The 17,246-nt window shown below is 33.8% G+C and overlaps 1 protein-coding gene across 7 annotated transcripts in view; it reads right to left on the minus strand.

The window, feature by feature from the left end:
* The window catches only part of NEK1 (NIMA related kinase 1), a 129,469-nt gene that overhangs the window by 26,106 nt on the left and 86,117 nt on the right, over nucleotides 1–17,246 (minus strand). For all 7 annotated transcript variants that reach the window (XM_074338302.2, XM_074338305.2, XM_074338306.2 and 4 more), the window contains 4 exons: nucleotides 16,080–16,208; nucleotides 14,229–14,285; nucleotides 13,918–14,146; nucleotides 8,302–8,454 (listed from right to left, as the gene is read on the minus strand). In XM_074338302.2, coding sequence (XP_074194403.2) covers nucleotides 8,302–8,454; nucleotides 13,918–14,146; nucleotides 14,229–14,285; nucleotides 16,080–16,208 — 568 coding nt within the window. The remainder of the gene's footprint in view (nucleotides 1–8,301; nucleotides 8,455–13,917; nucleotides 14,147–14,228; nucleotides 14,286–16,079; nucleotides 16,209–17,246) is intronic.

The raw sequence follows: 17,246 nt of genomic DNA on the forward strand, positions 1-17,246 counted from the left end.
AAAGTTGTGCATTGTTGGTAGGAATGTAAATTGGTATAGACACAATGGAAAACAGTATGGAGGTTTCTCAAAATACTAAAAATAAAATTAGCAAATGATCCAGCAACCCCATTCTGGGTACATATCTAAAGGAAATGAAATCAGCAGCTTGAAGAGATATCTGCACCCCCATGTTCTCTGTAGCATTATTCACAGTCGCCAAGACATGGAAACAAAGTGTCATCACAGATGAATGGATAAAGAAAACGTGATATATATATAATAAAATATTATTCAACCTCAAGAAAGAAGGACATTCTTAGAGGGCATTATGCTAAGTGAGTAAGCCAGATACAGAAAGAAAAACTTTGCATGACATCATGTGTATGTGGAATCTAAAAAAGTAGAACGCAGAAAAACAGAGCAGAATCGTGGTTGCCAGGGGCTGGGAAGTAGGGCAAATGGGGAGATGTTGGTAAAGGGAATAAACTTTCAGTTATGAGTAAGTTCTAGAGATCTAACGTACAGCATGGTTAACTATAGTTAATAACGTACAGTATACTTGAGATTCCGTAAGAGTAAATCTTAAGTGTTCTCAACGCACAATACACACACACACACACACACACACACACACACACACACACACACACAAAACCTGAAAGTACCATATTTTACCATGTATAATGTGCACCCACGGTTTTGGCCCAAACTTTCAGGGAAAAAACCCTTTGTTTTAATTTTTAACTCAAATTTTTATTTTAAACGTAGGTACTTGTTTTTGATATTGTAAAGGAATTTTAGCATTCATTTTTTTAAACATATTATGGTACAAGAAATTTCATGTACTGGTAACAAATTTACCATATTTACATATCACAGAAGGCCAAGAACTCTTCGTTGTTGCAAGTTTGTCGTAAGTTCAACAAAACCGATTACTGTATTTCAGGGTATTATTTTGCATATGGATATTGTTCTTGATTTCTAGAGTTACACTTTTAACTCATAAGCATAAATGAAAGAATTAAAAACATTTATATGGATATGGAATTAGTACTACCCATGTATAATGCGCATCCTTATTTTTCCCTCACAAATTTGGGCAAAAAAGTGTGCATTATACATGGCAAAACACAGTATGTGAGGTCATGCACGTGTTAATCGGCTTGATTATGGTAATCATTACACAAGGTATACTTACATCAAAACACCACGTTGTACACCTTAAATATATAAATTTTTTTATCTTTCAATCATAATTCAATAAAGCTGGAGGGTGAAATAAAGACCTTTTTAGACAAACAAAACCTGAGAGAATTTATAAACAGCAGATCTTCACTATAGGAAATATTAAAGAAAGTTCTTCAAACTAAAGGAAAAATATACCAAATGGAAGTATGCAACTTCAGGAATAAGGAGCACTGTAAAGAATCAAATGTAAGTATAAATTAATATTAATTGCTTAGCATAATAATGGCTCATGAGCTGTATAAATATATGAAAATAAAATATATAATAACAGTAGTATAAAGGGATGGAGGGGGATAAAGGAGTAATATTGTTAAAAAAACAGGTATAGTTTAAGGACTATAAATACTAAATTAAGGTCGACTTAAATGAGCATTATGGTAGAATTAAACAAGGACACAAATTGTAATCTATAGGACCACAACAAAAGGGTAAATGAAAAATGTATAGCTACAAACAAATAACAAGAAAAAAATGAAATGTTTGATTAAAACAAACGGAAAAATTAAAACACTGAAAGGAATAAAAGAATAAAGAAACAAAGAACGTATGGGACAAACAAAAAACGTATAGCAAGATTGTACATAGACTAAAAATCAAACCATATCATAATTATATTATAGATAAATAAACATTCAGATTTAAAGACAAAGATTGTTGGACGGGATTTGAGATAAGAGACACACTGAAACATAAGGGGTCAGAAAAACTGAGAGGAAAAAATACAGAAGAAAATATACCAAGAAAACATTAACCAAAAGAATGTTCAATGGTATAGCTATATGAAATAAAGTAGACTTTAAAGGATGTAATGATACTAGAGATAAACACAGACATATAATAATAAAAGGGTCAATGCAACAATCTAAACAATCAACGCAACAATCCGAATTGCCATGCACTAAATAATTTAGCTTTAAAAAATAAACAGCAAAAAGTGATAGAATTAAAATAACAAAATGACAAATCCATAAACAAGTGGAGATTTTAACACTCTTCTTTCAGTAGCTGATAGAACAAGCAGAAAAAATAATCAGTAAAATTATAGAAGATTTAAACATTATGATTACACAAAATGACACAGAAGATACATACATACAACTACACTCAGTAACTACGAAATACGCCTTCTTTTCAAGTGAATATGAAACATTTACCAGACCATAAATCGGGCAATAAAGCAAGTCTCAAAAATTTCGAAGGACTGAGATCATGCACAGTATGATGTTCTATGACTACAACAAAATTTGAAAGATAACTAGAAAAACACCAAAATGTTACAAAATTAAATGCAAAATACTTGCAAATAATCTAAACATCGAAAAGGAATTACAACATAATTGAATCCATAATTTAAATCTTCCCAGAGAAAACTCAAAGTGCAGATGGCTTCACAGGCGAATTCTTCCAAATACTCAAGGAAAAAATAATATTAATCTTTCACAACTTTTCCAGAAAACAGGAAAAAAGATAGTACTTCCCAACTTGTTTTATAAGGCCAGCAAATCCTTGATACCAAAACACCATAAGCACCTTACAAAAAAGGAAAATTATAGACAAACACATCTCATAAATTATTTTCCCTGGCAGTGGGTGGGTGGAGGGGTTTCTATACAGTTAGAAAGGAAGAAAACAGTCAAATGTGAGAAAAAAATTTTACAGCACATCAATGGATCAAATATTTAAGGACAAATAGAGAAATTCTAGGAAGACAGCAAAGGAAATAGTTTTGGTTTTTTAAAAATTCTTCCTGAGTCCCTCTACAGACACAGGCAAAATCAGGATAGCAAAACCAAATACCCATGACTAACATCTAAACCAAATCTAGGTGAAAAGTATCCTCACAAACCCTGAAGTACATGTGAATAGGGAAAAAAATCACTGACAATCTCCAGACTCAGGTAATAATAGCATCTGTGCACAAGAAAAGCAGGGAGAAACAAGAGGGCACCTGACAGGCTCCAGATCAGGAGAATTCCGCAACGGCCTGTAGGTATTCACAAGCAAACATGATGGGTCAATTTCAGAAGAGCAGCGGAAATGGGAATCGTTTTTACAAATTCCAATTTGTAAGTAAACTGAAGGGGTTAATAGCAAAGGGTTATGGTACTCCGGGCCCTAAGAAGTCTCAAAACTAACTGATGTTTCCTTCTAGAACAAAAGACCACATTGAGGAGAAACTGCTGGAAGGAGAATCCAAATTGATCTGTGCAGAGATAATAGAAACAAAGGAAAGAGAAAAATGGGGGAAAGCAACAGGGCCAGAAGAGGTCAGAAACTACAGGGCCATAATTCTAAAAAATGTCGTGTAAGTAATAGAAGAGGAAGCTCTAAGCTCTGAAGTTAGAAAAGCTGTTTTGACTCACTTTTCCCTCCTGAACATTTAGCAAATCTAATTTCACATGCAAATAAGTAACATAATAGGGTTATTACTGAATTCTGTACAAAGTCACTATAAGAAAAAATAGAAGTGGAATGATGTGTCCCCCCAGACTGGGATTTCCCAACTTTGGCCCTTTTGGGTCAGGTAATTTGTTTTGGGAAGTACTTGTTACAGTATGCATTGTAGAAGACATACCAGATTCTCTGGCCTCTATCCACTAGATACTTCTAGTACCCCTTCTAGGTGACAACCAAAAATGTCTTTAGACTATACCAAGTGTCCTCTCTTGGCAAAATCACCCTTGTTTGAGAACCACTGCAATAGATTAAGAAAACCACAAAACAAATTAAAGTTAGTAACCTACAATTTAAAAATCAACTAGAAAAAAGAAGAACATGATATAATAGAACAATGCAAGTGACAACGAGAAAATAATCAGGATGAGGCAGTTGACAGAGCTCAGGAAAGACTAGAAAAAAATCTTAGAAATAAAGGTTATAGAACAAACACACATCATATAAACAAAACACACAACGTCTTAAGAGACATGGAAGGTGAACAGGAGAAAAAAATTAATTAAAAAAATAAGCGACAGAAAGGATTCAAGAGAAAGGGCAGAAAGAAAAGGCAAAAAAGATCCAAAATACTCATAGAAGCCCCTGAAGTAGACTTAAAGGAAAAAAACAGAAAACTATAACTCAAGAACACTCTCCTAAAATTGGGGGCTGGGGAAGTATCTGGAAACCACATTAAAAAAATACACCACAATGAGGAAAACTACAAAACTCGGATGAAAAATATCAAAGAACAACTAAGTAAATGGAGAGATTTTCCATGTTCATGGCTAGGAAGAGTCACTATTGTCAAGATGCTAGTTCTTCCCAATTTGATCTATGGATTCAACACAATCCAATCAAAATCCAAGCAAGCTATTTTGTGGATATTGACACACTGATTCTAAAGTTTATGTGAAGCGGCAAGAGACCCAAAAATGCCAACACAGTATTAAAGGAGAAGAACAAAGTTGGAGGACTGATACTACCCAACTTCAAGATTACTAAAAGCTACAGTAATCAAGACAGTGTGGTACTGGAATAAATAAATAGATCAATGGAACAGGATAGAGCTCAGAAATACACCACATAAGTACAGTCAACTGACCTTTAACAAAGAAGCAAAGGCAATTCAATGGAGAAAAAATAGCCTTTACAAAATGTGGTGCTGGAACAACTGGACATTTATGAACAAACAAACAAACAAACAAACAAAATATATATATATTATATATATATATATATATATATATATATATATATATATATATAAATATATAATATATATATATATAAATCGAGAAACAGACCCTATACACTTCACCAAAAAAACCCTCAAAATAGATCACAGACCTAAATGTTAAACTCAAAACTATAAAACTCCTAGAAGATACTACAGGAGAAAATCCAGATGGCCTTGGATTTGGCAAGGACTTTTTAGCTAGAACACCAAAGGCACGATCTGTTAAAAAGAGAATAAATTAAAATTAAAAACGTTTGCTCTGTGAAAGACACTGTCGAGAAAATGAGAAGATAAGCCACAGGCTGGGAGAAATTATTTGCAAAAGACAAACACATGAAGGACTGTTAACCGAAGTACACAAAGAATTCTTAAAACTCAATAGTAAGAAAACAACCCAATTAAAAATTGGTCAAAATATCTGAACAGACACCTCACCAAAGAAGATATGCAGATGGCAAATAAGCATATGAAAAGATGCTCCACATCATGTGCTTTAAGGAATTGCAAATTAAAAGCATGAGATACCATCACACATCTATTACAATGGCTAAAATCCAAAACGTTGACAACAAATGCTTTTGCGGATGTGGAGCATCAGGAACTCTTTCATTTCTGATGGGAATGCAAAATGGTACAGCTACTTTGTTAGACAGTTTTGCAGTTTCTTATAAAACAAAACATACTCTTACCACACGATCTGGCAAGCCCACTCCTTAATACTCAGTCAAATGAGCTGAAATCCTATGTCCAGAAAAACACCTTTACACAGATGTTTATAGCAGTTTTATTTGTAATTGCCAAAATTTGGAAACAACCAAGATGTCCTTCAATAGGCGTGTAACTTGTATAAACAAACTATGGTGCATCCATACCATGTGTTCTTATTCAGTACTAAAAACAAATGAGCTATTATGCAGTGAGAAAAGACACGGAGGAATCTTAAATGCATATTGCTACGTAAAAGAAGCCAGTCTGAGAAGGCTATGTACTGTTTAATTCCAACTATATGATATTCTGCAAAAACCAAAACCACGGAAACAGTATAAAGATCAGTGGTTGCTAGGAGTTTGGTGGGAGTGAGGGATAAATAGGTAGAACATAGGGGTTTTGGGGGTGGTAAGCTATTCTGTACGATACATGGGTGGATACATGTCATTATATAAATCCATAGAAAGTGCAACACCAAGAATGGATCCTAACGTAAACTATGAATTTTGGGTGATAATAATGTGCCAATGTTGGTTCATCGATTGTAACAAACGCACCGCTCTTGGGGTGGGGGGATGCCGATGGTTGGGCAGCTGTGCTTACACGAAAGGAAGGAGTACATGGAAACTGTACTTTCTGCTCAATTTTGCCATGAACCCAAAACTACTTTATAACAAAACTCTATTAAAAGAATTTAAAAAAATACAACATGTACTAGAAAAATAAACTGAACACCAAAATACATTTTAAGAAAACTGTTGGACTTTAAGGATAAAGAAAGATATTCTTTGAGCATCCAAATAAAAAAATCAAGTCATTTATAAGAAAAAGATAGTAAGTTTGTCATCAGACTTTCTCACAGTTATGCTTTACGTCAGAATACAATGGAGTTATAAACACATTCAAGGAAAGGAAATGTAAGCAAATTTATATTCAGTCAAATTGACCTTCAAGAATAAAGTCTTCAGACAAACTGTTATGAATATGCAAAATCTCTGGTCATACTGTTCACATGAGCCCTTCCTAAGGCATCTATTATAAAAAGAGCTTAAGACAATCAAAATGATGAAAGAGACATGGTATAAGGATTGGAAGACTAAAGAACACTGCAATTCCTTTATGTTTGTCATTTAATCCACAAAATAATCCCTGATGATACTATTTCCATTCTATACATGTAGAAACTGAATGTCCAAGTCAGAGGAACTTGCACATGGTTTCTGGGAAAGTGATGGAACCAGAATTGGAACCAAAGCCCATTCCCTTTCCACAACATGTAGCTACTCCCACATACACATTACATAACCTTTGTGCCTTTTCATATGGGGAATTGCATATTGCGTGGAATTTCATTCTCAACCTTACCTCCCCCAAATCACTTGCTTTCTGTGACTTTCCCTGACCCCAAAGGGCCACATTATCATTAACGAAACTGTACAGTATTGACAACATAAAGCCTCCCCAACTGTGGCTCCACGGTATTTCACATGCACCACTTCTATCACAGACTCTGACACATGTGATATCCTTGATGGTAGGAACTGTGACTCGTTTGTTGTAAAATCCCAGCACAGAGCATATTCTTCTAAGTAAACATATTTAAGGGAAATATTAAAAGAGAGCAGATGACAACTCTGGGAAGCCTTTAACTATCCAAAATAAAGTTTACTACTTAAATATCTGTGCACTACCTTGTAGCTCTGTGCATAATTTCATTCTTTCCCTTTTCATGCGATATTATCACTTATTTGTTTCCATTTGTCTGTCCTCTGAGAGGAAGGATGATCTTTAACTCTTTGTAGTTTTACCACCTAACATGTAACAGTTTACACAGCTAGTAAGTGTTTGATAAATAGCTGGCAAACAATTAAAAAGAAAAGACAAATCATAAAATAAAATACTTCTCAGTTCCAATTCTATGCAGAAGGATTATATTAATATGGAGAAGGAAAGCCCCGCTTTCACATCGCCTAAGTATTACCATACACCAAATGACACATATAAGCAATACAATTTTTACTTAAGAGGAATCAGAATCTGATGTTTTTAAAGTCATAGTTCTAATGGGAATGAATATATGTGGGACCTTCAGACTACACAATACACATATTTGTGCCTAGACACAACATAAAAAATACTATATTTAACTTCCTCTTCATTTGAATAAGCTGTTAAATCTGAAAACACTCGTTTTATACACAGACACTTTTTTATGCATATCTGTAATACCAAGACACACGACACTCATGGGTCATAAATGTTTTCCTCACAAGAATTCATCCTCCCCAGTCCTAGGATAATTTGTCATAGTTACTACAGTTATCTTTGAGTCTTTTCATCAACCTAATTACTGAATCCACTTAAAACATACACCATTCATCTCAATGTAATGCTCCTCTATCTTTATTCATGTAAAACATCATTCTGACTATTCTACATTTCTGCCTCTCCCAAACACATTTCCTTTTAGTTTTAGTTCCCATCCAGGTTATATCAGATCAAAACTCAAGACTGCCATTTGAGACAGTTACCCTAAAAATAAAACTAATCTCCATCTAATTAGAAAATTATTATAACAAAAAATAATGTTATAAATAATTCATTTATGTAGAAACATCTTAAAAGTACAATTTAATTTTTAATATTACTTCCAGAATAGGGTAAAAAAAAGTATAGCTTCTGCTTACCACTTTTAAAGGTTGTGTTTTCCAATAGTTCAGTCTGAAGTTGTATTTCAGCTTCTCCAAGTATCTTTAGAACAGAATCTGTAGGGCTTTTTCCCCAAACTCTTCTTGGAGATCCTCCAGGATCTAATTTAATAACCTCCCCCAATGTATGTCCTATAAGATATAAAAAATAATTTTCAGTGGCATAATAATATTGCATTGTAAGGCAGATTTAAGGTATGCTATCCAATTGAGAGCGCTTCATGAGGAAAAAAAAAGGTTACATAACAAAGAGATGATGATGATGATGCTTAAAAAAAGACTTCCAGGGAATAAATGAAGAGGCAATTAATATTAGTAATAAAAATATCTTTAATTGCCTTTTTAAATAGGAATTAAACTATAGTTTTAGGGAATATAAAAATAGAAAAAACATAAATTATATTTATATAAAATTTTTATTTGAGAAAAATGAAAAAAAAAAGGAAACCTAAAAATTGAGCAATAATTTGGGAGAGTACCAAAAATAGATAAAATATAAATGAAATTTTTTTTCTATAAATTTAATTGAAGAAAATAGAAAACACATCCTAAGATAAATAGCACTTATGGATTAAAAGCAGAGAAAGTATTTCTAAGAAATTTTGTTTGAATTTATCATATGTATATTAAGTAGGCAACTGACACTTTCTTTTTGAAAACAATAATTTGTGGTAAACCTTAAAAATAAAATATAGGAAAGCAAAAAATAGAATATTATCTATTGAAGTCTGAGTCTTTAGAATGTTCGTTAATAATTCCTTTAGCATATACGTACCTAGTAGTAATAGACAGTATACAATCTCAAATAGTATGGGGTATAAGTCATATAAACTTTCAGTGTTAACTAAATACTCATTGATAGAAATTGTTGTGTACCAGTGCCAGGAAAGCAAGTCCTTGCAAATCAGCAGGTAATGTTCAGTTTGTGCAGCCAAAACGACTATCAATAGGGAACTGATTTTTCAAAGACAAGATTAGCCAATTCTTGTGTTTCTTGTCTGCATATAACTTTTCCTCCCATTTAAGATAATATGGCAGGGATTTTCTTCCATCTTCTATAAAATTTACATCTCTCTACCTCTATCCCCGTCACACTGGCGATAATCTTTACCTCAGAGGTGCTGCTCTAAATTATCTCCAGTCCCACCATCTGAAAGATCTCACATTAGTTGTGTCTGCCCTCAGATTCATCTATCTATTTAATGACCATTTTTTATGAATAAAATCAGTGCTACTGTTAAGGAATACAAAACACGCAGTACAAGTCAGATGAGCTTATTTTAAAAGTTTATGTTCTAAAAGGGAACACAGGCAAAAGATACTTAAATGAAGAAAATAATTACAGTATGTGATTAGTTCCTTAAAAATAATAAATAATATTCTGTTATATAAAAAATAATAGAAGAGGTTTACTTTCAATAGACTGTATAAAAGTGAAGAAAGGGTTTCAAGAAATTGGATGGTGAGTGTAGATAATAATCCTGTATGGCAAATGCTGCGGATTCATAAAATTAGGATAGCTAACTATAACATAAAGGTCGTCGATAATTCTGAAAAGAACAGTTTTCATGGAGTAGTTGAGGGAAAAAACACTTGATTGAAGTAGATTAAGGGAGAATGAAAGGAGAGGAATTGGAATTATAAATAGATGGCACTTTGAAGAGCTCTGCTATAAAGAGGACTTCGGAAATGGGATAAAAGTTGAAGAATAGGGACAGAAAAGAAAAAAAAAAAAGCAGCCATGCAAAGAACTGACAGGAAAGAAGAAAGGGGAAGAGGACTATGAAAAAGAGAGAGCTTGGCAGGTTTTAAGATGGGAGAAGTGAGAATAGGTAGAATGAAATGGATAGTGTCAATAAGCAAGGGAAAAGCACAGGAGTCTCGTAGACTATTAAAGGGACTTAGGATTTTTACTCTAATAACAATGGAAATCAATTAGAATTTAAATAAGAGAGTGATGTGATATACTTTGCCCTTCTAATTATCATAAAATATTTTCAAGTCTCTTTTTTATAAGGTTATACTGACTCTACATCGCTACCAAGTAACACCACCCTGCATTTCTCTTCCCTTTCACAGATCAGCTACCTTAAAAGCTTCTAAACTCTCTCTCTCTCTGTCTCTCTGTCGCTCTCTCTCTTTTTCACTTCCTCACCTTCCACTCACTTCTTAATTCCCGATTCCCTATCTGCCCCTAGCACTCCAATGAAATGGCTTTTATCAAGGTCACAATGCCTCTTCCTGAACAAAACCAGTGTAAATTTTTTAGCCCTCAACCTGAAGTACTCTCTTCTTCCTTTTAAATCTATGCCACACTCCCAATCCTCCTAACTCTGACTGTTCCTCATTTTCCTTCCAAAGTTCTTCTTTCTCTGACAAACTCTTAGAAGAGTTTCACATAAAGCCCTTAGAGGTCTGCCCCTGAGTGTACTTGAATCTTAACTATGATGTCTTTTCTTTATCATATTCCAATTAAGGTCATTAATAATTTTTGTCTAGATTAGTGCAAGAGTTTGTAAAAACTGGTCTCAAGGATTCCTAATTATGAGTAAGATGGAATAGGATACCTAGGGTTATACTATTGCCTAAATAACAAAAACAAATGGACAAACTGTGTAAAACAACAGCTTCAGTACACTGGTAAGAGGTAATGAAGAACATGGATCTCTTAGAGAAAAGAAACAAATAAGATGATCCCTATGATTGCCCCAACTTGCTGTCTTGAGAGAGTTTCCAGGCTGCAACTCAGAAGAGGGAACCCAGGAAGAGTCCAGTATACTTCCCAAGTTCAGGAGATGGAGCTGGGATTCTTGGGAGACCACGGCAAGTAGAATTTCAGAGAATTACAGAGATTTGCAGAGTGTGGCCCTTGAATATTCAGTACAGTAGTGATCCGAGCAAATGTATGAGAAAACTACCCATGGAAGGAAAAGAACTACCCAAAAAGATTACAGGGAACACAAGGCATAAAATATTGGGTGTTCCGACCAGCCAGAATGGAGAAAGTCATAATTCATGGTATATTGGGTATTCAGAAGGGTTTCATCTCTATAGTGGGGAACAATTATCACTAGACATGGCTCTGATTTCACCTAACAAATATTAAAAACAAGACATGAATGGATCAAACTGAGTCCAACTTACTTAACTGCATTCCAGAACAAAGCTGCAGAATAACTACAGAAACACAAAAATACCTAAGCACCCAACAAGGTAAAATTCACAATGTCTGGCATCCAATGGAAAGTTGCCAATCATACAAAGAAGCAGGAAAAGAATGAGGAGAAGAATCACTCAATCAAAAATGGACCAAGAACTGAGACAAGGAAAACTACAGGAGAGAGCCTGTTAAAATTAGCAGGCAAGGACATCAATAAAGTTTTTATAACTGTATTCTGTATGATCAAAAATTAAGTAGAGACACATATATATATATATATATATGTGTGTATGCACAAATCAAACTTCTAGAGACGAAACTCCAATATCTGAGATGAAAAATTCACTGAATGAGATGAATAGATTAGATTTAGCAATGCAGAAAAAAAATAAGTGAATTTGAAACTCGAGCAATAGAAAAACACAGGAAAAAAAAAGAATCTGAAAAATGAAAAGAGTATCATGCAGTTATGGGACAACTTCAATCTGCTTAATGTACACGAAATTGCAGTCTCTGAAGAAGAGAAGGGGTGCAAGGCACAGAAAAAATATTTGAAGAAATATTAGCAAAAAAATTTCCAATTTGATGAAACTTGTAAACCCACAGATCCAAGATGCTCAACAAATCCCAACGAAAAGAAACATGAAAGAAACTACAATAAGGTACATCCAAAATTGCTGAAAACCAATGATAAAGACAAACCTTGAAAGCAGTCAGAGAAAAATGGCATGTTATGAAGAGAGGAACAAAGATAAGGGTCATATTTCTTATCAGAAACGATTCAAATGACAATGGAGCAACATCTTTAAAGCATTGAAAACAAAATTGCCAACCTAGAACTCCATACTCAGAGAAAATATCTTTTAAAAATTAAAGTGAAATAGTTTTCATTACATAAAAGTTACAAGAATCTATCACCTGCATTGCAAGAAATGTTAAAAGAAGTCCTTTCGTCAGAAGGAAAACAATATTACATGGATATGTGAATCTAAACAAAGAAATTAGGATCACCAGAAATGGTGATTACAGAGATAATACAAAAAGATTATTTTTCTGAGTATTTAAATCTCTTTAAGGATAATTAGAGTTCCAATTCCAAGGAAGATGGAGTAAGCACATATCAACCTGTGTTGATAACTTACCACTGAATACAGTTATAAAAGCCATAACAAAATGCATGAAGCAACTATTTGAGAACTCTGACAAGCAAACAGTAGCAGTCAGGATAGAGAAGAAGACAAAAACTCAAAGTACCACCAAAGCAGTGGTAAGATGCCATTCCCCCAACCCCCCAATATTGCCCAGTCAGGATTCAACATGCCAGAAACCCAGAAGTGGGCGCTTTGTTTTAAAGATTCCCCTTTGCATTCAGAGTAAGTTCATACTGTTTGGCAGAGCCAACGCACAGGACCCTTCATAATCTAGTCCAGTTTACTTCTTCCAAGGCTTCTTGCTTGCCAGTCTTTGTCTTGAGTTCTGAATTTTAGTTATCCATGCTGAGTTATATTGAGTTCCCTTACTGTCACATGTCTCATTTTGGGGTCCTAGCAATTCTCTGTCTGAAACACTGTGCTTTGGTTTAGCTAACTTCTCATTCCTCAGCATATCACTTTTTCCAGAAATCATTGTCTTGGCTCTCCAACAATGATTTATGTCCTGATACATATTTTTATAGTAGCTATGATATGATTATTCCTAGCATATTACTTATCAACTACAACTAACTGCCTCTTTACTTGCCTCCCTTTCCATTAGATCCTAAGCACCCGAAGGGTAGACTATGTCTAATCATTGTTGCATCCTCACTGCTTAGGAGTATGTGGCATATAATGGGACTCAATAAAGAACTGTTAAATAAGTAAACAAATAAACGCTATGGAGTCTTTAGACTTTTCTCTGATGCAAAAAGGAATTCTAAGAAAATACTGCATCAAAATATTACTTAAAACTATATTTAGCTAGTTGATGGTTAGACTCGCTCTTTTAGAATGTAAGCTCCACAAGAGCACATGTTTGTGTTCATTCATTGTTGTATCTTTAGCGCCTAGGAAAATAGTACATGCTCAGTAGTTATTGCTGAATAAATGAATCATCAAGTGAGATATTCTCAATATTCCTGCTAAACGCCTTAGAGACCTTGCTGAGATTTTGTCAAAGTTTACTACTGTGGATCTCATCAAGAATGGTTCCGGGTAACCAATCAGAAAGTAACACAAATTAAATACGTATTAGTTCCCTCTCTCACACTTCACATTTTTGTATTAAAATTCTTGCTGTTTTTAAGGCTGATTAGTTTTTCATTTTCCACCTACCGGTATTATGGGAAATTCTGCCAGTCTCTTCCAATCCCTCTAAGTGTTTTCCTTCAGAGTGTCAGGAATGCAAGTTTACATGTGTGCTAGACCAAGACAGAATCTGAACCCTTTTATACGTACTGTCAGTTGCAAAGGAGGATGTGTCCGATGTAAAGTCATCCAGAGCAATCACAAGCTGACCTCCCGCCTCCCATTTCTTGCGATCAGATGAAACCGACTTTTCTTTCTCCGGCTCTTTGGTATCCTCCTGAGCAATTATCTCCCGCGTATCAGAGCGGCACTGCTTCCCTTTTTCATCTTCTTGAGCTTTAAGATTTTGATTTAATCTACGTAGTATTTCTCGTTTACTCTGAAACAGTTAAAATGCTACATTTTAATATGTATACAATTAAGTAAAGTGATTGAGGAAAAAAACTGAAAATTGTACCTACTGAAATAGCATTGTTAGCCTTTTGCACTTCTTCTGAGGTTTCCTGGGTTAAACTGTCCTTTAAACACAGATAAACACAGAGTAGAAATGTTATTTTTAAAGTCTTCCTTAAAAGTTTTGATACTTTTGTTAATTTTTGTCATTAAATTGCTCCTTGTGAGTTAATGTATTCCTGTAAATAACTCAGCTTCTTTCATTATCAGCAGTGACAAACAGTTAAATATAATCAAGTAATAGCCTTAATACATAACAGAAGGGCCAATTCTCAATGATTTGTCATATTTTTGGATTACTGGTTTCATTTTTAACTATATCCTCTTCCTCTTGGGCACTTGATTTTTTGATAATTTTAAGTCAATTACGGAAATAAAAAAAAAAACTAATTCATGAATTAATATACTTTCTTAATTAGAGCCAGGGTAAGCTTTGATGAGTAAGTAATTCAATATCAGCTGTGTTACTTTGAAGCTGTCATTGCTCATGTACACATAAATTCTTATTAAGCCATACAACTAAACATAATTGAGAATTGGCTTTTCTCCCTAAGCAAAGAGAGTAGCAACAAGTTCTGAGTCCCATGTACTAATGATAATATAAATTTTGTCTTTTGATTAGTAAAATCAAAGCAAGCTTAGACCACCTAGGATTTTTAAATATATGAAAAGAAGAAATTAGTAGTTATGAAAGCAAAGGTATCTAGAAGACTCAGAGTATTAAAGAACAATTCTCAAAGTTTTAAGTAATATTTATCAAGAAAACACATACAGAAAAACTATTTAGTTACATGGTTTACCTCAGTTTTGTACTATTTGAGAAAAATGCAAAAGAATGTAATGGTCAGTTTTAAAGTAATACATGTAATGAGACAAAGAGCATTTTACCCAGTAAAGTAGTCAGGAGTTTAGCAGTTGCTACAATCAGAAAGATGAACAGCTACTTGAGATGTGACACTGGGTACCAGGAAAGGAACCACACAGTGGTATCTAAAGGTGAAGTGAACAATGTAGTACATGCAAAGCTGTTATCAGAAAGAAAAAGAGACTAAACCGACTTGAAAAACAATAGTTTCTTATATGAAGTTCTTGACAGTGACCAAGAAACTTGTATTTTCCTACTCAGTCTTATTTTCACTACAAACACAAAGGCTGTAAAAAATTGGTATAATAACATCACGATTGTCTGCAAAAACTTAATGAAACTCAACAATTAAAAGGCACAGACATTAATTATCAGGAAAGGAGAAAAATCATGTTAATATGTTATATGATTCAGTAGACATTTTCCCTTTTGTCTGTTGAATTCGAGGTTGAAATTCCACATCATGTGCCCACTTCCCTTAACCCTAAAACAGTTTTCACATTTTAGATGGATACCTGACACATATAACACTTCCGAGGTTAAACTATCTACTTGTCCACCTGTCTATGTTTTACTATCCACTTGGCATGGTAGAGATTCAGAACTAGAAGGTAAAAGAAATAACTAACGAATTAAGTGTGATTATACTGAGTCCTCTAACATGTTATGCCAAAAAATTTAAAATAAATGTAAACATATCTTAGACTTTATTCCTAGAGGTAATTACTTTAAGTACCAAGGCAACATTATTTCTTAAAAAGTGAACCTTTGTTAATTGTGAAAGATGGGGCATTTTTATCTACCAGGTCCTAGATATAAAACTTAAGATCACCGAGGCTCTAATATTCAGAGTAAACCATATGCAAAAATCTTAAGAAGTATTTTTTTTCTCTAGGAAAACTTAATAGGACATTCGAAATTAACATAGTTTCACTAAATGTAATCCTTTTAATAATCTTTGACTTTGAGGGTTTGTAAGTTTTAGGAAACTTACCATACCCACTTCTTTCAAAGCTGAAGTCACAGAAATAACAGATCTCAGCTGTTGCTTTGATGGAGAGCCACCTGTTTCATGCTGTCCCGAAGGAAACATATCAGAACCCTTTCCTCCTTTAGCAACCATCTGTAATAAAGAATTTAAATACACATGTGGAAATTCATGTTTGTATGGAGAGGTAAAAGGTATACATATAAAATCATTGTTTGTTTATATACTCTATCCACAATTAGTTTTTTTCATTCCTCAATTTTCATAATGCAAGGCAACGGCCAGGTGCTGAAAGATCTGTGAATGAAGACAAACATTTCTGGCCTCAGATATAAACATAATTACATTTCATGCAGTACTAAATAATTCCTTTCCACTGTTTCATAAAATGATCTTAAAAAACAAACTGTCTTTTAAAAGATTATATATTAGTCCTCTCACTTTAGTTTTAAATACATAACAACATTTGGTAAGAAGAAAAAAATGGTTTATTTATGAATCTTATACTTCAAGAAATGCTTCTGCAATTTCTGCAAGTTTAGTACAATCTTCTTAAAGTTTGAACATCCATCACACAACATAAGAACCCTCATTATAAATATGTCAACATAAATGAGAATGGAAGAACTGCTATGTACAAATAGTAAGATTTATGCCACTAAAAACATGTTTGTTGTAGTTATATGTGCTTATTTCACCTTGCCATTTAGACTCTAAACAATGTGAAATAAGATTCTAAACCTTTACTAAATATAAGGAAATGGCATTTACAGGTATGATCATAGTCACGTGGCAGCAAGTCTGCTCCCTACTTCTAACTCTTCTTCAAACCAGTAAATAAGAATTTCTGATGGGTATACATTTCAAATATTTATTGAGCATCTTCTAAGCATAATGTAGTAATGTAATTCTAATATTTAGTCTTCTGGACTTTCATATTACACCAATATGTGTTGTTCAAAAGAAGGTGGAAGAATCGAACACAATATTGAAGGAGAAGAACAAAGTTCAAGGAATGACATGACCTGACTTCAAGCCTTACTCTAAAGCTACAGTGTGGTATTGGTGAAAGAACAGACGAGTAGATCAATGAAACATAATAGAACTCAGAAACAGACCACCTGAATTTGGTCAACTAATCTTTAACAGAGGAGCAAAGGCAATTCAATGGAG

This window comes from Rhinolophus sinicus, chromosome 15 (assembly GCF_057876585.1).
Source record: "Rhinolophus sinicus isolate RSI-liver-muscle chromosome 15, RSI-T2T, whole genome shotgun sequence".
NCBI lineage: Eukaryota > Metazoa > Chordata > Mammalia > Chiroptera > Rhinolophidae > Rhinolophus > Rhinolophus sinicus.